Here is an 18,383-nt window from a genome sequence, read left to right as displayed (position 1 = left end):
TTTTTTTTTTTTTTTTGTACAGAATAATGCATGTATTTGTATGGGTGAATCAGAAATGGACGTTGTAAATAATTAATTAATGTGGCTAACATAACATGTAACGGAAACGATTTCAAGTGTGCGGTCTCTGTACAACCTTGTTTAAAGTCATGTTTACGGTAGTAGAGTATGGTCTGTGGAATTAAAACACTGTTGTTTTAAATGAGAACGATAAAATACTACTGACTGCGTCTTGACTTTATCAATTTGAGATGATTAAACAAATATAAAACAGGCACATACATGTGTGATCCACCTTCCCAGCATCTCAGCCGTCATATCACGGGCATAGCCTGAATAATATGTATTATAGATAACTGTTTACATTAATATCAATGTGCGAATTACTGGGACCAGGCCCTCATGTGACTTTAGATCACTGGTAGCAACTCTACTAGTTGTCACCAGGAGTAGATGCATGATTTATATATTACATCATCTTACATCATATTAGGTAGGGCCCATCGAGGGATGTCCCCAGAGCTTTAAAGGCTTAGAAAACAATGTGTGAATGGAAAACAAAACAGCATGATGTTGCATCTTCCATTAGATTTTTTAAAGTATTTTGTTTACATGTTCATCCCAACTTCAACTTCTCTTTGACATGCTGTGTATGACTCTCAAACTGACACATTTATTCAAACACAAATGGAAGCTAGCTGTTCCTTCCATTGATCAAAGTATTTCAATTGATGTGGAACTGTGGAACTCAGTGAAAGTAGAAAGGACCTCTGTCATCAGAGCCACCGGAAGCTCTCTGACTGTCGTCGCCGCTTCAGTCTTGTGTTTCCTGTTTACGGGCGGGAAGAGCGAAAGAAGCTAAACTATCGGGTCTGTGTTCTTGCATCGTTGTGTTTCAAACATCAGCGGTACGTTGGTTTTTGTTTCTTAGCTCAGTTTCAACAATTTATGATAAACCAAATTCCCCGCGACTCTGATATATATCTTTGCTTGACCTGTGCCTAGAGTTTAAAGGGATTTGAAGCGCGAAACTGATGGAGGAGCCCGCAGATTCTGGCGGTGGCGGGGCAGCACAGGGCCCCATGGCGCAAGTGGCGGAGATTCGCTGCCCAATAGCAGCGCGTCCTATGCGGCTCCTGGAATGGAAAGTCAAACCCGGTTCCCTCGTCAATGTGGACTCGGTATTGGCGTTATGTGCTCCCATCCCACCGGAGAAAGAGTCCGGGTCCCATCCGCCAGAACAGCCCAATCGGCTGTCAGAGAAGAAGCTGAAATCGGACCGAGCTGGAGTGGTGAAAGAGCTATGCTGTCAACTTGGACAAGTCATATCGCCTGGGTGAGTCTGCAAGCTAACTAACGTTAGCTATATAGACTATGTCAGCCAGTTTTTATAGTGTGCTGTGTATACTATGTTCGTTAACTAATGTTGTTACTTATAGACCAGATTCGTAGTAGCATAGCTAATTAGCCTAGCTAATAAATGGTAACGCTAGCTAGCTATGCTAACCCAGTGCGTGTACTGGAGCGCCGATCTCTACAACAGCTGGATGGATCATGTACATTAACGAGTTCGTTTTGCATGACCCGGTACCCTGGTGGGCCGAGTTTGTTTATTTTAGACCATTCCATTGGTCCGTAAGTGAAATCTCCACCCACAAGGGGCACCGGGCCATGCAAAACGAACTGGCCCAATATTGTAGTACTACGCACATGACATCATCCACATGGTGTCGAGTTTGCACGCTCGAGCACTTGGGGAAGAAGAACTTCGAATACTTTGTTCTGCTTGAGCCTCAAACATTTTGGTGTTATGAATTTGTGTAACAAATAGAAAATGACTCACGTAAAAGTCACCCAGTAAAATACTGCTTGGGTAAAAGTTTGGTTTAAAATATACTTAAGTATCTAAACGTAAAGGAATTTAAAATGATTTATACTTAATGTTAAGCTAGCATGTGAGTGTGGTGCAAAGAGTTTAATGATAGTGTTTCAGTTATTTACCCACCAGTGTTGTGATTGGCTGGGATGTTCGCCTATTGAATTCTCCTGATGGAGCAGCATCTGTTGTCAAACTGGAAAAGCTGTTCTGATTTTGGCTGTGTTATCTAGTGGAAATTTCTGTCATTTCTTGGTTGCTAACATTGTACACTGTTAGCTCAATTTCAGTTTGTAAAACAAATAAGCACTGAATAGTGTCAGGAATCGTTGTACCATCTATGATTCAACAGAGGTTTTGCTTTACTATACTTTTTTGTTTAGATGGTACAATGATCAAATTGACCGGAACAGTGCAGATTTTTCTCAACCAGGAAATTAGTGATTTCCTTTAACACAGCCAGAAAGTTTGAAACGTTTTCCCAGTTTGGCGAATATCACAACACTTGTGGCTAAGTAATAATGTGAAACACAATAAATCCACTATTAGTGCCATATTTTATGGCCATTTTTGGAAATTACAATGCAAAAATTATATATATATATTTTTTAAATCCTGCATTTCTTAGATATGGTTTAAAATAGTCTCTGATTTGCCCTAGTCTAGATTTAAAGTCTGATTTCTAGAAGGACAATTGGTTCATCTAGATTTAAGTGCAGGCTGAATTTAAATATGTCCAGAGGAAGGTTTAACGTCAGATTAATGGATGTTGGCCCCCAGGTTGACCTTGGCAATGGAGGAGAATGATTTACCTGGACTATTTCAATGATGATCAAAGAGCACTACCAAGGCCAGACAGAAGGGCGGTTATAGACAGGATCAACACACTGAATGATTTAGATCAAATCAATTTCGGTGACCGTTTCCGTATATACAAAGCAAATGCAGCTGACATCATTTGTTTGCTTGAGCCAAGACTTTCATCTGACTCTCTTAGGGGAAAGCCCTTCCCTACAAGTACTGGTCAACTTGAGGTTTTTGGAATCTGGAACATTCCATTGTGAAACAGGAGATTTGTGTGGTGTAAGTGAACTGACTGTATGCAACATAGTCCAGAGTTTGCAATGCTATATGTGAATTGAAAGACAATTATATCAAACTGGTGCTGGTTTGAGAAGAACATTGCTACTGCTGCTGCTTCCTGTTTCTCTCCTCCTTCATAGCCAACTCAACATGAGGGATTTGCATCTTCATATCATGGTCTTCTTTTAAATACATTTAGGTTGCGCTCATGAAATTCCAAGGAAGGTTTCTCATGCATGCTCAGCTTCTTTGTCCTCCGGTCCGGTTAGTGACAATCTGCCCTTCTGGCTGCTGCAGATGAGCCAGATGTAGCGGGCTGAACTTCATCCTTTCTTATCCCCTCCAAGCTATGGTGTTCATCTGCCTCAAGAAAATGATTACATTGCTGCATTAGAGAACATCATTTATTAAAGAGTTGAGTTTGTTACATTTTTATTATGGGAGTGCAAGAGATGACTGACATTACATATTCCCTACAGTGCCGGGATGGCACATGTTGAATGAATGTGTCTTACAAAATGAGGATTGGAACAGTCCCCCATCTGTCCAAATGGTCATCATCGGGGATACTTTCCAGGGGTTGCTGACTTACTATGATCCCGGTCAACAAGTCCCCCAGCTCATCTGTCTTTGGTCGTCTTTTTTTAAATTGAACCTTTATTTAATGAGGCAAGTCAGTTAAGAACAAATTATTATTTACAATGACGGCCTACTGGGGAACAGTGGATTTTTACCTTGTCAGCTCGGGGATTCGATCCAGCAACCTTTCAGTTACTGGCCCAATACTAACCACTAGGCTACCTACCTCCCCTGTCTTAACGGGGGCCCGCCACCAGTCTTGAAATGCTCCCTACGAGCAGCAGCATTTGTATTGTTTAAGTAGGTAGCCAAGATGACAAGACAAGATGTTATAGAAATGATATGAATATTTATGTATGATATTGTTTGTTACATTTCTGTCACAGATGCATTCAGGCCCCACTGTGTTGTCTCAGATTTGTGAAAGTGGGCCAACAGTAAATACAGTATCTTACCTGACGTTGTTGAGGTGTACTTTTTAATTTGTTTTGAATTCATTACAAATGGTAGTCCAGGCATTATTTTTCTTGTTTTCTGTTGCTGTATCATGCTGTTTGTTCTCAATAATTGGGTAGTTTGCCACAATTCTCCCCCCCAAAGTCACTGAAATTTCAACATTTTCTTTTACCTCGTCCATTGTTTAGGTGACGTGCTCCAATTCCACACAATGCTTATGTATTACTGTCCCATCCCTGGCTTTTGAAGCATCCTCAGGTCAGCACCATGTGCACATCGTTAATCTGATTTAAATTCAACTCTGTCCGGGAAACCGCCCATAAAAATCTGAGTTACTAAGCTGACATATGGAATTGTTTGAAGATGGCCATACCGGCCTCCCGAGTGAGGCAAGGCACTGCATCAATACAGACCCGGGTTCGATCCCAGGCTGTGTCGCTGCCGGCGGCGACCGGGAGACCCATAAGGCGGTGCAATATTGACCCAGTGTCGTTAAGGGAGGGTTTGGCTGGCCGGGATGTCCTTTTCCCATTGCGCTCTAGTGACTCTTTGTGGCTGACCCGGGCTCATTCACGGTGATTTCGGTCACCAGCTGTACAGTGTTTCCTTCAACACATTGGTGTGGCTGGCATCCGGGTTAAGCGAGCAATGCAGCTTGGCAGGGTCGTGTTTCGGGGGGATGCATGGCTCTCGACCATCGCCTCTCCCGAGTCCGTATGGGAGTTTCAGCGATGGGACAAGACTAACTACCGATGTGGATATCACAAAATTTGGGAGAAAAAGGGGCTAAAAAAATATGGTCATATCATGGATCATTTAGCTATTTAATTTTGAATTGTAGGGCCCCTGTAGGTATCCCAAGGGAAACAAAAAAAATAAAAATAATAATATATATATATATTGAATTTGGCCTTTATGACTACACTTATTTAACCCCTTTTCTTTGTTGGCACAAAACCTGTGACACTTGTGAGGGCTGTAGAGCAAAATGGAGAACACCATCATGTTGGTGAGCGTCATTTTTCCATAGTGGTGTATTAGTTAGTCGGCCAAACCGTTCGTACGCTGCGTACGTCTCCTGGTCTGACCGACAGCGCTGTAGCTCGGCCACTTTCCACGGGTGCGTCTATAAACTCTTAAGGATTTTAAGGGGGAAACTATTATGCTGCGGTCTCAAGTGCATCTTCTCTTCCAGTGTTGTGATTGTAAGAGTAGAAGAATGCAGCCATCCCATTGTGATGAAGGGCCTGTGTGCTGAATGTGGCCAGGACCTCACACAGTAAGTGGACACACGCACACAAACAAACACAAAGTTATTCCATGCTAGAATTTCAATTGGCATATTCAAAACATTTTAACAAATGGGCCTAACTCTTAGTTGTAGGTTACCTCTTATCCATTGAGTATGCGTTGCTAAGTGGATCCTCTCTTTCTCTCTCAGGATGCAGACCAATAATGGGAGGCAGCAGGCTCTCATCTCCACGGCAAATGTTTCCATGGTGCACAGTGTCCCTGAGTTGATGGTCAGCTCTGAGGTGAGGTTCGGGGGTGTCATGGCACTAGAAGATGTTTCCTCTGATGATAATGTGACCTTGTAGAAATATCTCTGTGTCGTTGGAATGCAACTTTTCAATTGAATAGAGACAGTTTTGTTGACGTCGTGGGCCCCCTTTTTATGAATGCCGGGTCTGTGTGATTTGTCCCCCACACAGCAAGCAGAGCAGCTGGGCAGAGAGGACCAGCAGAGACTCCACAGGAACAAGAAGCTGGTTCTGATGGTTGATCTGGACCAGACCCTGATCCACACCACCGAGCATCACTGCCAGCTCATGTCCAACAAGGTATGTGTATCTGAAATCCTTTTCTCTGGCCTATGAAAAATAGGTGGTTTGGTATTTCTATGTCCCAGGCTTTGCTGAGGGTTTGGTATTAAATAGTCTATAATAAACCACTGGTGGTTATGTAGCTAGACCAAAACATTGATTTTACATTTACATTTACATTTAAGTCATTTAGCAGACGCTCTTATCCAGAGCGACTTACAAATTGGTGCGTTCACCTTATGACCTTATGACATCCAGTGGAACAGCCACTTTACAATAGTGCATTGATGGTTCTGCCCGTGCCTCTGCTCTTGTTCCACAGGGAATCTTCCATTTCCAGCTGGGACGGGGGGAGCCCATGTTACACACGCGACTGCGTCCGCACTGCAAAGACTTCCTGGAGAAGATCGCCAAGCTCTACGAGCTGCACGTCTTCACCTTCGGAAGCCGCCTCTATGCACACACCATCGCAGGTAAGTACACACACAAACACTAGCAGGCATTTAACATTCTCTGATAGTTACGCCTACGTTGAATCACTATATAATTAGATGTACAGTAAGTAATGCAAAAAGTATCAAAAGTGCAAAAAAACAACCATCACGTAAATGCCAAAAGTGTGTGAGAGCACAGAGTCTAAATGGCAGATGAATGTAAACACACAATCATCTAGGAGAGAGGGATACCTAGTCAGTTGTACAACTGAGTGCGTTCAACTGAAATGTGTCTTCTGTATTTAACCAAACACCTTTGAATCAAATCCCTGAGCTGACAAGGTACAAATCTGTCATTCTGCCCCTGAGCAAGGCAGTCAACCCACCGGGCCTACATCCTCTGTAAAATCACTACGTAAATATAGATCTAGACTTAATGCCTGAATGCTGTCTGTATTATAGGTGAGAATTGTTGTATTTTTTAAAATGTTTGTCTATACACTGCCCGGATTGAGAAGTTAGTCACCTAACAAGACTAACAGACATGTCTCACTATGATTGATCTCAGTATTGTAGAGGCAAATCCTGAGTTTGAAGTCGGAGTGGCCACTAGAGGGGAGCATTTACCTTCAGTTTGTGTGACAGGTTCTTTCGGTACTCAGATTCTCTGGGGCTGTGTCACATATATATCGTCTATATAGTAGGGAGGTGCATATTTCCGTTTCGAGACGATTTAAATATCTATCTAGATACAAGAACGATTTGGTTTGATTAGAAGAAGAATCAGTGCGATACGATTCGATGCACTAACATTTGTTGCATAAACACATTTGTTTTCGATTCTAAATGGAAATCTGCTGATGGAGCTCATGAGTTGGGCTTCTGAGCTGGATCTGTCTGAGCTGACTTCTCTCTGTGTGTAAATGATTTATTTGGGTGTGTTCCAGCGGTAAGCCTAACAAGCTTTACTATTTTTATTTGACAACTTTTACTTCACTACGTTCCTAAAGAAAATAATGTACTTTTTACTCCATACATTTTCCCTGACACCCAAAAGTACTTGTTACATTTTGAATGGCTCGCTTTACAGGAAAATCATCCAATTTATGCACTTATCAAGAGAACATTCTTGGTCATGTCATCCCTACTACCTGATCTGGCGGATTCATTAAACACAAATGCTTCGTTTGTAAATTATGTTGGTGTGACCCTGGCTATACTTAAATTTAAAAAACGACATCGTGCCATCTGGTTTGCTTAATATAAGGAATTTGAAATGGTTTATACTTTTGGTACTTAAGTATATTTAAAACCAAATACTTTTACTCAAATAGTATTTTACTGGGTGACCTTTTACTTTTTCTATTATGGTATTTTTATTTTTACTCAAGTATGACTATTGGGTTACTTTTTCCACCACTGGCCGACCTGTAGGCGAAAATCAGCGAGGGGAAAGTCGGACACTGTAGTGTGGAGGTTTACGTGGGACAGATGTTTTGGTAACGTGCCCGTCCTCTCCCGTGATATTTCGTACCATGCCCGCCTGCCTCCGCAAGTTGTTTTGGATACATCCCAGCTGCTCCAGCCAGTTCTCATCCAGCTCCTGCCCACTGTCCTGCCCACTGTCCTGCCCACTGTCCTGCCCACTGTCCCGCCCACTGTCCCGCCCACTGTCCCGCCCAGTGTCCCGCAATGTTAAAATTACACATTTACCGTCTTACTCATTTCGAATTTGCAATAAATGTGATTTCGTAAGATATTTACATGTTTTGGAATAAAATAGTTTTATTAAAACACTCCCGTGTAAACAAACTCATTTGAAGTAGCCCAGACAAAAAGTCACAAAAGTCACCAATCGCATTAGCCATTATTTCATTACCTTTAGAAAACGACGACAGACTTTCCAGTGAGAATTGCAAGCTGATAATTGGTTTCATAATTCCTTTCTTATCGGATAATTGTTTTTGCCGCCACTGTTTGGAGCAGGCGCGCGATCCGGTTGTGTAACCACGCCCCAGTTAGAGGCGAGGAGAGGGACACAAGCGGCCAGAATGACAGAGGGATTCGTGTAATAAGTGGTTTTATAACGATTCATAGCCTATTGAAAACGGTGGGACGACCGTTATGAAAGAATTGGTCTTTCTGACCGCCCGCAGCATGGACCATTCCGACCATGCAGCACACTTCTCTGTCGGGTCCTGCGGGTAAATCTGGAGTCCCACAATAAAAACAGGGCTCTACTATAGTGGGTTTCCCAACAGCTTGGCTCAGATCAATCTCACTTGACAGTAAATTATAATGCACGTTTGAGCTTTTTATGAATCTAATTATCTGCATTTGGGTTACAGAGATGAACTTTGGCCCGTCAAAGTTTGGAGACGATCTTTCGCTATTAATTAGATGTTATTCTATCATGAATGCCTATGCTGAACGTTGGAAGTGAATGAATGTAGTAATTAGTCTGTGGCGCATGGAGGTCACTGTGCATCTGTTTCTCCAGGTAGATGGGTTTGTTGTTGTGCTTTAGTAGACGCCTGCCCACCTGTGTTCTCTCTTCTCTGTGGTTTAATAGCAACCAGGTAGCGAGGTGTTTGTTGTGCAGTGGGGATGTAGATGCTCCATCAAAGCCCGTCTTTGTTGCTCCTCCAGACACATATTATTGTACAGCTTCTAAAGAGGAACTGATAAGACCCAGCCTGCATTTAGTTCTCATCTCAAAGCCTTGATGTTTTAATGAGCCCACTGAGTATACAGAGACCCTCCATACACACACACACACACACTGATGCCAAGCAATTTCATTTGAGATTAAATTGAAGAACTTGTGTAGCAAAACAACATGAGATTTGGCTCTAAATTGACTCAAAAGCTTTGTTGTTGGAATGCTACTCAGTGTAGCTCCAGATGGCCAGGGAATAATGGAAATTGGCTGTTTGGCAAAACGGCACCTTCACTTTTCTGAATACATCCTGCTTTTCCACGGAGCTCTTTTAAATACGATGTTTAATGCAGTCGAGTCTGCTCTCTGCTGCGGCCCAGCATGCGGAACCAAACCCCCTGCCACACTAACCAAGCTCTCTCTGTCTCTCTTTTATTTATATATATATATATATATATGAGTCCATTTTAAAGATGCTCTTCTGGTGTGTCTAACTTTGCAGGCTTCCTGGACCCTGAGATGAAGCTGTTTTCCCACAGGATCCTGTCCAGAGACGAATGCATCGACCCCTTCTCCAAGACAGGGAACCTGAGGTCAGACCTGGCTCTCTGTCTGGCAGAGCTGCTAGCACATACTGCTTTGAAGTCCACGCAGCACACTTTGACACACATACTAATAGCGATTTCAGCTAGGACATTTTAAGAAGACTCTTTCCAATATGAAAAGGACATGGCTGATATGTTATCTTTCATTTTGACACTTTGGAGAAAAGGCATTCACTCAAGGAAGATCTCCTGTGGAATTGGGAGAAACTGATTTCCGCTCAGCCACTACCGCTGAAGAATTCAACTGAGGGAATTGGTGTTGATTAAAACCTGGCAGCAGTCAAGTCATCTGAAGTCACTTGGTTGTCCCCACAGACAATACAGCGCTATAAAACTGAGCCATCCAGCTCTAGCATGACTGTGCTATAGATGAGCAGAGGGAATAGCCCATCACCATGCAGCATTTCTTCTAATCAGTGACTCCTGTTATAGGAAGCCTTTTAGAACACCATCCTCAAAGTCCTAATGGTAGAAACTGTGGTTGTATAGTTATGATGATCAGATAATTATTGGTGAGAGCCAGAATTCACTTCTAACCTGGAGGGGTAGTCCTTCACAAATGGCAGCCTATTCCCTTAAAATTACTTTTGACCAGGGCCCATAGGTTATAGGCTACCATTTGGGATGTAGCCTAAGACTGGATAATGGTAGAGCGAGAGCCTAACATTTTGCTCTGTTACTGCCAGTTTAATTTAGATATAACTCCTTTCTGTCTCTCTCTTGTACTCCCTCTCTCTCCCTAATCTCTCGCACTCTCTTTATCTCTACCCCTCAGGAATCTGTTCCCATGTGGGGACTCGATGGTATGTATTATAGATGACCGGGAGGACGTGTGGAAGTTTGCTCCCAACCTGATCACTGTGAAGAAATACATCTACTTCAAGGGGACAGGAGACATCAACGCCCCAGCCGGGTCTAAAGAGGCTCAGCAGGGAAGGAAAGGTACGGTATACAGGGTCGGAAGACAATGAGCTTAACCGAACGGTGGACATTTGTTGTGAACTGGTCAATAAATTATGTAGCACAGTGATCTATTGAAACAATCCTTATAAGGGCATTTAGTGCTTTGTCAGTGTTACAAACACTCAACAACAAAAAAACACTACAAACTTAAAAAGCCTCTGGTGACTAAATTCAGAGAGGACGTGGTTTGATGAGCACTTAAGGAATGTGAACTCCTCCTGGTTCTCTGGCTGCAGATGGAGTTCTGGCCACAAGGTACCCCTAATCACGTCTCACTGTTTTGATTTAATTTGCATCAACCGATGCACCACTTTCCTGTGTGGCAGGCTGCAGTGGGAGGGTGAAGCTTTTTAAGAAAATGTTTGTGATATGTAACTGTTATGATCCCAATAGATGGGGTGGCAGGAAGGTGAGGGAGTTTTAAGTTGTTATGTCGTTGTGTTAAAGTTATGATCCTCTCAGCACCGAGGTGAGAGGGAGAAGGCATGGAGGTGACAGGGGAACACTTAGCCATCTTTCTGTGAGAATGCTGTTCAACTCTACCTTTTTAGAACCATGAGAATAGTCAGGAAAATGATCATACCCAAAGGCCAGGGTTGAGCAGAATCCAAATACTTTTTTATCAACTCTCTGACTTAATCAATCTGATCTGTTATAAAGAAGGAATTGGAGCAACCAAGCCTTAACACCTAATCATCAACACTGTATTCATACTCTAGCACCAAGCCTGGGTAGCCATAATGAGATGGGTTCATCTGAACCGTGATTACCATCTTAGTCTCAGGAGGGAGTAGGGAAGGCATTGGGTTCTTTTCTCACAGAGCCTCTCATAGAGGAGATCTGTATAGAGATTTTTTTGATTAGCAGTAGAGATAAACCGGACAAGCCACAAAGGACGGAGAGTGCTTCTCTGGGCTCCCTGGAGAATAACACACACACAACACACACACAGGCTGTTAGATCAATTAGGGAAGTGCTGCTGATTTCCGTCACATCACATGGACCAGGGTTTAATATTTTCCTGGTATTTTACAAATGTTCCATCCCGAGAAGAATACATCACTTTTCTCCTTTGATAACCCGTTGTTTTCCGCCAAAACAGGAAGTGTCATTCTAAAGCATATAAATACACTATATATATACAAAAGTATATGGACAGCCCTTCAAATTAGTGGATTCAGCTATTTCAGCCACACTGTTGCGGACAGGTGCATAACATTGATCACACTGCCATGCAATCTCCATAGGAAAACATTGGCAGTAGAATGGCCTTACTGAAGAGCTCATTGACTTTCAACGTGGTACCATCATAGGATGCCACCTTTCCAACAAGTCAGTTTGTCAAATTTCTGCCCTGCAAGAGCTGTGCCGGTCAACTGTAAGTGTTGCTATTGTGAAGTGGCAATGTCTAGGAGCAACAACGGCTCAGCCGCGAAGTGGTAGTCCACACAAGCTCACAGAACGGTAGTGCTGAAGCGCGTAGAGCTTAAAAATCGTCTGTCCACACTCACGACCCAAGTTCCAAACTTTCTCTGGAAGTAACATCCGCACAATAACTGTCGGTCGGGAGCTTCATGAAATGGGTTTCCATGGCCGAGCAGCCGCACACAAGCCTAAAATCACCATGTGCAACGCCAAGTGTCAGCTGGAGTGGTGTAAAGCTCGCCGCCATTGGACTCTGGAAACGTGTTCTCTGGAGTGATGAATCACACTTCACCATCTGGCAGTCTGACGGATGAATCTGGGTTTGGTGGGTGCCAGGAGAACGTTACCTGCCACAATGCATAGTGCCAACTGTAAAGTTTAGTGGTGGAGGAATAATGGTCTAGGGCTCTTTTTAATGGTTCGGTCTAGGCCCCTTAGTTCTAGTGAAGGGAAATCTTAATGCCACAGCATACAATGACATTAAAGATGATTCTGTGCTTCCAACTTTGTGGCAGCAGTTTGGGGATGTCCCTTTTACTGTTTCAGCAAGACAATGCCCCCATGCACAAAGGGAGGTATACAGACCATACAGAAATGGTTTGCCGAGATCGGTGTGGAAGAACTTGACTGGCCTGCACAGCGCCCTGACCTCAACCCCATTGAACACCTTTTGGATGAATTGAATCTGACTGCAAACCAGGCTTTATTGCCCAACATCAGTGCCCGACCTCACTGATGCTCTTGTGGCTTAATGGAAGCAAGTCCCTGTAGCAATGTTCTAAGATCTGGTGGAACGCCTTTCCAGAAGAGTGGAGGCTTTAGTCGAAGTACTCCTGGTGCCCGTCGTCGTAGTCATCACACACCTCCATGATTTCGTTCAATGAGCTGAACTACTCCCAAGTTTTATAATGCTCTTTAGAAGCAGCAAGACCTATGCACCGATTTGTCTTTTAAATCTTGCACCCAAAGACTTCTGATTATGGACTATTGATTATCGAAATGAACACAGGAATTTTTTATTCTGTTGATTTTATGGTACCTGGCCCCGCCCACGTTGATGACGACTGAACACACCCTTAGTTACCACCTCCCGCTGGTTCTCCGGGGGAAAATAGAAGGGCGTGAACTCTTTCTCCGGTCTGCCCGCTAGGAAGGCCACCTCCTGGTACATCACTGATTCTCCTCTGGAGGACTTCGAGGGTCCTGGTTGAGAGGTGGGGGGTTCACTGACCGACTGGGTTGGCAGGGACCTCACCCATCCAGGAGCAGGGTTGGGCTCTATGGAAACAAAGCAGATGAAAGAAAGTTTAGACATAGAAATGACTTCCACTGGTTTATTGGGATGAATTACTTCAGAATCTCAGGATGAACCAGATACAAGTCACTCTTCAGGCTCCTTTTGTCCCTCTTTCTCTCGTCACACCAACAAGTTTTGCATCAGCAGGAACCCCGATGCAGAGAGAGGAATTCGTTAAGTTGTTGTGGTATTTAACGCATCGCTGAGGGCCTAAATGAGATGTTTCTCTTTAAAGGATTGTTTATCAAGGTTCACTAAATTAAAATAAATACAGAGCAATTAGCTGTGGAATGTCGACAATGAAAAGAACAAACTGTTTGGATATACTTGGTAAAACTTCCCGTGATTAATCTTTCACGGGCCATTGACTTTGTTTAGGACAACAGAAAAAGTGCAATTAATTCTGTAGCAATAATATCTTGCTTTAATCTTCTTATTCCAACAGATTTTTATATCAGTATAACCACAGCTTCAGCTGATGAAACAAACTCCTAAAATGTGGCACTTTCCAATGGCACCTTCCAGTCTTACGACTGACAGAATGCAGCTCTGCGTAGCGAAGGTTAAATGATTCATACAAAGCCAAATTAGATCACAGTGAACTACTGTCAGCCACAAAACTCCTCTTCATGATGCAGCATCACACTAAAACTTTAATCGGTTTTGTTCACGAGAATGTTCTGAACCTCAAAACAGGACACATTGTGACTGTTGGTGAATAAGAGGAAAACTTTACAAACTCTTCCAAAAATTTTAGAAACTGAACAAAATTCTGAATGCAATTTCCAACAATTTCAAAGATTTTACTGACTTCGTTCATATAAGGAACCAGTCAAATTAAATAAATACATTCCCTAACCCTAATCTATTAATTTCACATGGCTAGGAACAGATATATCCATATGTTGGTCACTGATACCTTTTTAAATAAAATGTAAAAAGTAGGGGCGTGGATCAGAAGCAGTCAGTATCTTATGTGGATCAGTTAGTCAGTATCTTATGTGACCACCATTTGCCTCATGCAGCGCAACACATCTCCTTTACATAGAGTTGTTCAGGCTCTTGATTGTGGCCTGTGGAATGTTGTTCCACTCTTCAATGGCTGTGCAAAGTTGCTGGATATTGGCGGGAACTGGAACACGCTTTTGTATGTGTTGATCGAGAGCATCCCAAACATGCTTAATGGGTGACAAGTCCGAGTGTGCAGGCCATGGAAGAACTGGGACATTTTCAGCTTCCAGGAATTGTGTACAGATCCTTGCGACATTATCATGCTGAAACATGAGGTGATGGTTGGGGATGAATGACATGTCAATGGGTTTCAGGATCTTGTCATGGTATCTTGGTGCATTCTAATTGCTGTCAATAAAATGCAATTGTGTACAAATTTTCCACACGCAAAAAGAAACGTATTTGTCTAAAAAAAATTATACTTTGCCAAGATAATCCTTCCACCTGACAGTTTTGGCATATCAAGAAGCTGACTAACCAGCATGATCATAACACAGGTGCACCTTATGCTGGAGACAATAAAAGGCTAAATTTGTCAGACAACACATTGCCACAGATGTCTCCATTTGAGGGAGCATGCAATTGGCATGCTGACTGCAGGAATGTCCACCATAGCTGTTGCCAGAGAATTGAATGTCTATTTATCTACCATAAGCTGTCTCCAATGTTTGTCATCAAGGCAAAGGGTGCTAAAATCCAAACAGATTTTGGCAGTATGTCCAACCATGCCAGCCCAGGACCTCCACATCTGACTTATTCACCTGTGGGATCGTCTAAGACCAGCCACCCAGACAGCTGATTAAACTGAGGAGTATTTCTGTCTAATAAAACTCTTTTGTGGATAAAAATAATTCATTGGCTGCCCACCCATGGCTGCACCCCTGCCCAGTCATGTGAAATCCGTAGATTGGCGCCTAATTTATTTATTCAAATTGAATGATTTCATTATATGAACTGTAGATCGTTGAAATTGCGTTTATATTTTCGTTCAGTTTGTGTGTACACACACAGTATACTAAACATTAGGAACACCTTCCTAATATTGAGTTGCACCCCCCTTTTGCCCTCAGAATAGCCTCAATTCATCTGGGCATGGACTCGACAACGTGTCAAGCGTTCCACAGGGATGCTGGCCCATGTTGACACTAATGTTGTCAATTGGCTGGATGTCCTTTGGTTGTTGGAGCATTCTTTAAACACAGTAAACTGTTGTGTGGAAAACCCAGTAGCGTTGCAGTTCTTGATACAAGCCAGTGCGCCTGGCACCTATTACCATACCCCGTTCAAAGGCACACACCTTTTTATTTTGTTTATTTTGCAAATATTTCCTTAACTTAAATACCTGTTGTATTTGGTGGCAAATAAAATTTGATTTGAATGGCACACATACACGTGTGTGTACAGTATATGACAGGCTACTTCACATTATGCATGACAGAAAAACATAAGCCCATAGATGTAGCTTGCTTGGGTAAATACATGAAAACCGGTGCAACACATGTGGCCTACAAAGTTACAACTATAGGCTAGCGAATGTTACTTTAATTTGCCAGTATAGTAGGTCCTATTTGTAGAAGTAGCCGGCTGAGGCATATACCTTTTCATAATATTTCCCCTAATGTTATTAGCCTACCTCCTTTCTCTCGTTGCTTCATTCCTTCCTCTCATTCAAATGAAATTAAATCTGTTTCTTTGTCCTTTGTCATTCTAATGATATCCTTGAATAATATCAACCTAGATTTGGATGCAGAAGGCTTTCACTTCTCTTCACAAAGATTTATTCAATGTTTTATGGGTTTGAATAAATAACTGTTTAACTGAGTTCTATTGGATGCTCTGATTTAAAGCAAAGATTTAAAAATATGTATATGATCTTTCCTATAAAAATAAAATAAAAAACAAGTTCACCCCTATAAGCCAGATGGAGATGTGTAAATTAGACATTTGCTCTTTATATTACTGTAGAACAAAATGTGAGATGATGGGCCTACATGTATTGTGAACTGAGCTCCGTAATGAGCTGCCTGTCCCCACCCATGGTCTGTCATCACCCATGGGTCCCCCCCCCCCCCCCCCTGGTCTGTCACCACCCTGACTCCCCACCCTGAAAATTCATCACACAGAGGCTGTAGAGAAGCCAGATTTTACATCTATTTCATTCTATGCTGTTCATATAAATAATGTAATATAATTTACTAGTTTCTGCTGCCAAACCCAGTGATGGGCATATTTATGTTTTCAAAATAGTGAGTAGATTTACTGAGAGGATAAAGTGCTTTGGAGAACATTGTCTTGAGGCATGCACTTTAACCATAGTTTTGATGCATATAATGTTCTCTCAATGCTGTGGTTTAATGCCTCAGAGTGGCCACAGGTCAATTTGCCTTCATTCAGTTACACCTCCTAAAACAGTGTTGTGAAAAAAGAACCCAAATGGTCATACTTAACTAAAAGTAAAGATACAGTTGAAGTCTGAAGTTTACATGCACTTAGGTTGGAGTCATTACAACTAGTTTACATGCACTTAGGTTGGAGTCATTACAACTAGTTGACATGCACTTAGGTTGGAGTCATTACAACTAGTTTACATGCACTTAGGTTGGAGTCATTACAACTAGTTTACATGCACTTAGGTTGGAGTCATTACAACTAGTTTACATGCACTTAGGTTGGAGTCATTACAACTAGTTTACATGCACTTAGGTTGGAGTCATTACAACTAGTTGACATGCACTTAGGTTGGAGTCATTACAACTAGTTGACATGCACTTAGGTTGGAGTCATTACAACTAGTTGACATGCACTTAGGTTGGAGTCATTACAACTAGTTGACATGCACTTAGGTTGGAGTCATTACAACTAGTTGACATGCACTTAGGTTGGAGTCATTACAACTAGTTGACATGCACTTAGGTTGGAGTCCTTACAACTAGTTGACATGCACTTAGGTTGGAGTCATTACAACTAGTTGACATGCACTTAGGTTGGAGTCATTACAACAGTTGACATGCACTTAGGTTGGAGTCATTACAACTAGTTGACATGCACTTAGGTTGGAGTCATTACAACTAGTTGACATGCACTTAGGTTGGAGTCATTACAACTAGTTGACATGCACTTAGGTTGGAGTCATTACAACTAGTTGACATGCACTTAGGTTGGAGTCATTACAACTAGTTGACATGCACTTAGGTTGGAGTCATTCAAACTCCTTTTTCAACCACTCCACACATTTCTTGTTAACAAACTATAGTTTTGTCAGTTAGGACAACGTAATTTTTCCCAACAATTGTTTACTTAGGTTGGAGTCATTACAACTAGTTTACATGCACTTAGGTTGGAGTCATTCAAACTCCTTTTTCAACCACTCCACACATTTCTTGTTAACAAACTATAGTTTTGTCAGTTAGGACAACTACTTTGTGCATGACACGTAATTTTTCCCAACAATTGTTTACTTAGGTTGGAGTCATTACAACTAGTTTACATGCACTTAGGTTGGAGTCATTCAAACTCCTTTTTCAACCACTCCACACATTTCTTGTTAACAAACTATAGTTTTGTCAGTTAGGACAACTACTTTGTGCATGACACGTAATTTTTCCCAACAATTGTTTACAGACAGCTTATTTAACTTATAATTCACTGTATCACAATTCCAGTAGGTCAGAAGTTTACATACACGAAGTTGACTGTGCCTTTAAACAGCTTGGAAAACTCCAGAAAATGATGTCATGGCTTAAGAAGCTTCTGACAGTGTATGTAAACTTCTGACCCACTGGGAATGTGATGAAATGAATCAAATCTGAAATAAATCATTCGGAAAATAAAGTGGTGATCCTAACTGACCTAAGACAGGGAATTTTTACTAGGATTAAATGTCAGGAATTGTGAAACTGATTTTAAATGTATTTTGCAAAGGTGTATGTAAACTTCCGACTTCAACTGTACCTTTTAAAAGAAAATTACTTGAGTAAAGTTAGTCACCCAGTAAAATAGTGTTGAGTAAAAGTCAAAGTATTTGGTTTTAAATGAACTAAAGTATTAAAAGTAGAAATCATTTAAAATTCTTTATTAGGCAAACCGGACGGCACCATTTTATTGTTTTTAAAATGTACGAATATACAGGGGCGCACTCCAAGATTCAGAATTCAGTTACAAATTAAGCATGT

General features: G+C 41.9%; 1 protein-coding gene across 1 annotated transcript in view; it reads left to right on the top strand.

The window, feature by feature from the left end:
- The first annotated feature begins 815 nt into the window (after positions 1–815).
- The window catches only part of LOC115128516 (RNA polymerase II subunit A C-terminal domain phosphatase), a 128,526-nt gene continuing 110,958 nt past the window's right edge, over positions 816–18,383 (top strand). Inside the window, 7 exon segments of the mRNA XM_029658411.2 lie at positions 816–1,336; positions 5,190–5,273; positions 5,436–5,529; positions 5,707–5,835; positions 6,140–6,290; positions 9,413–9,503; positions 10,291–10,457. Coding sequence (XP_029514271.2) covers positions 1,035–1,336; positions 5,190–5,273; positions 5,436–5,529; positions 5,707–5,835; positions 6,140–6,290; positions 9,413–9,503; positions 10,291–10,457 — 1,018 coding nt within the window. The 5' untranslated portion in view covers positions 816–1,034.

Source organism: Oncorhynchus nerka, linkage group LG4 (assembly GCF_034236695.1).
Source record: "Oncorhynchus nerka isolate Pitt River linkage group LG4, Oner_Uvic_2.0, whole genome shotgun sequence".
Classification (NCBI taxonomy): Eukaryota; Metazoa; Chordata; class Actinopteri; order Salmoniformes; family Salmonidae; genus Oncorhynchus; species Oncorhynchus nerka.
Note: the sequence above shows the minus strand (reverse complement) of the source record. Positions and strands in the feature narration are given on the sequence as shown.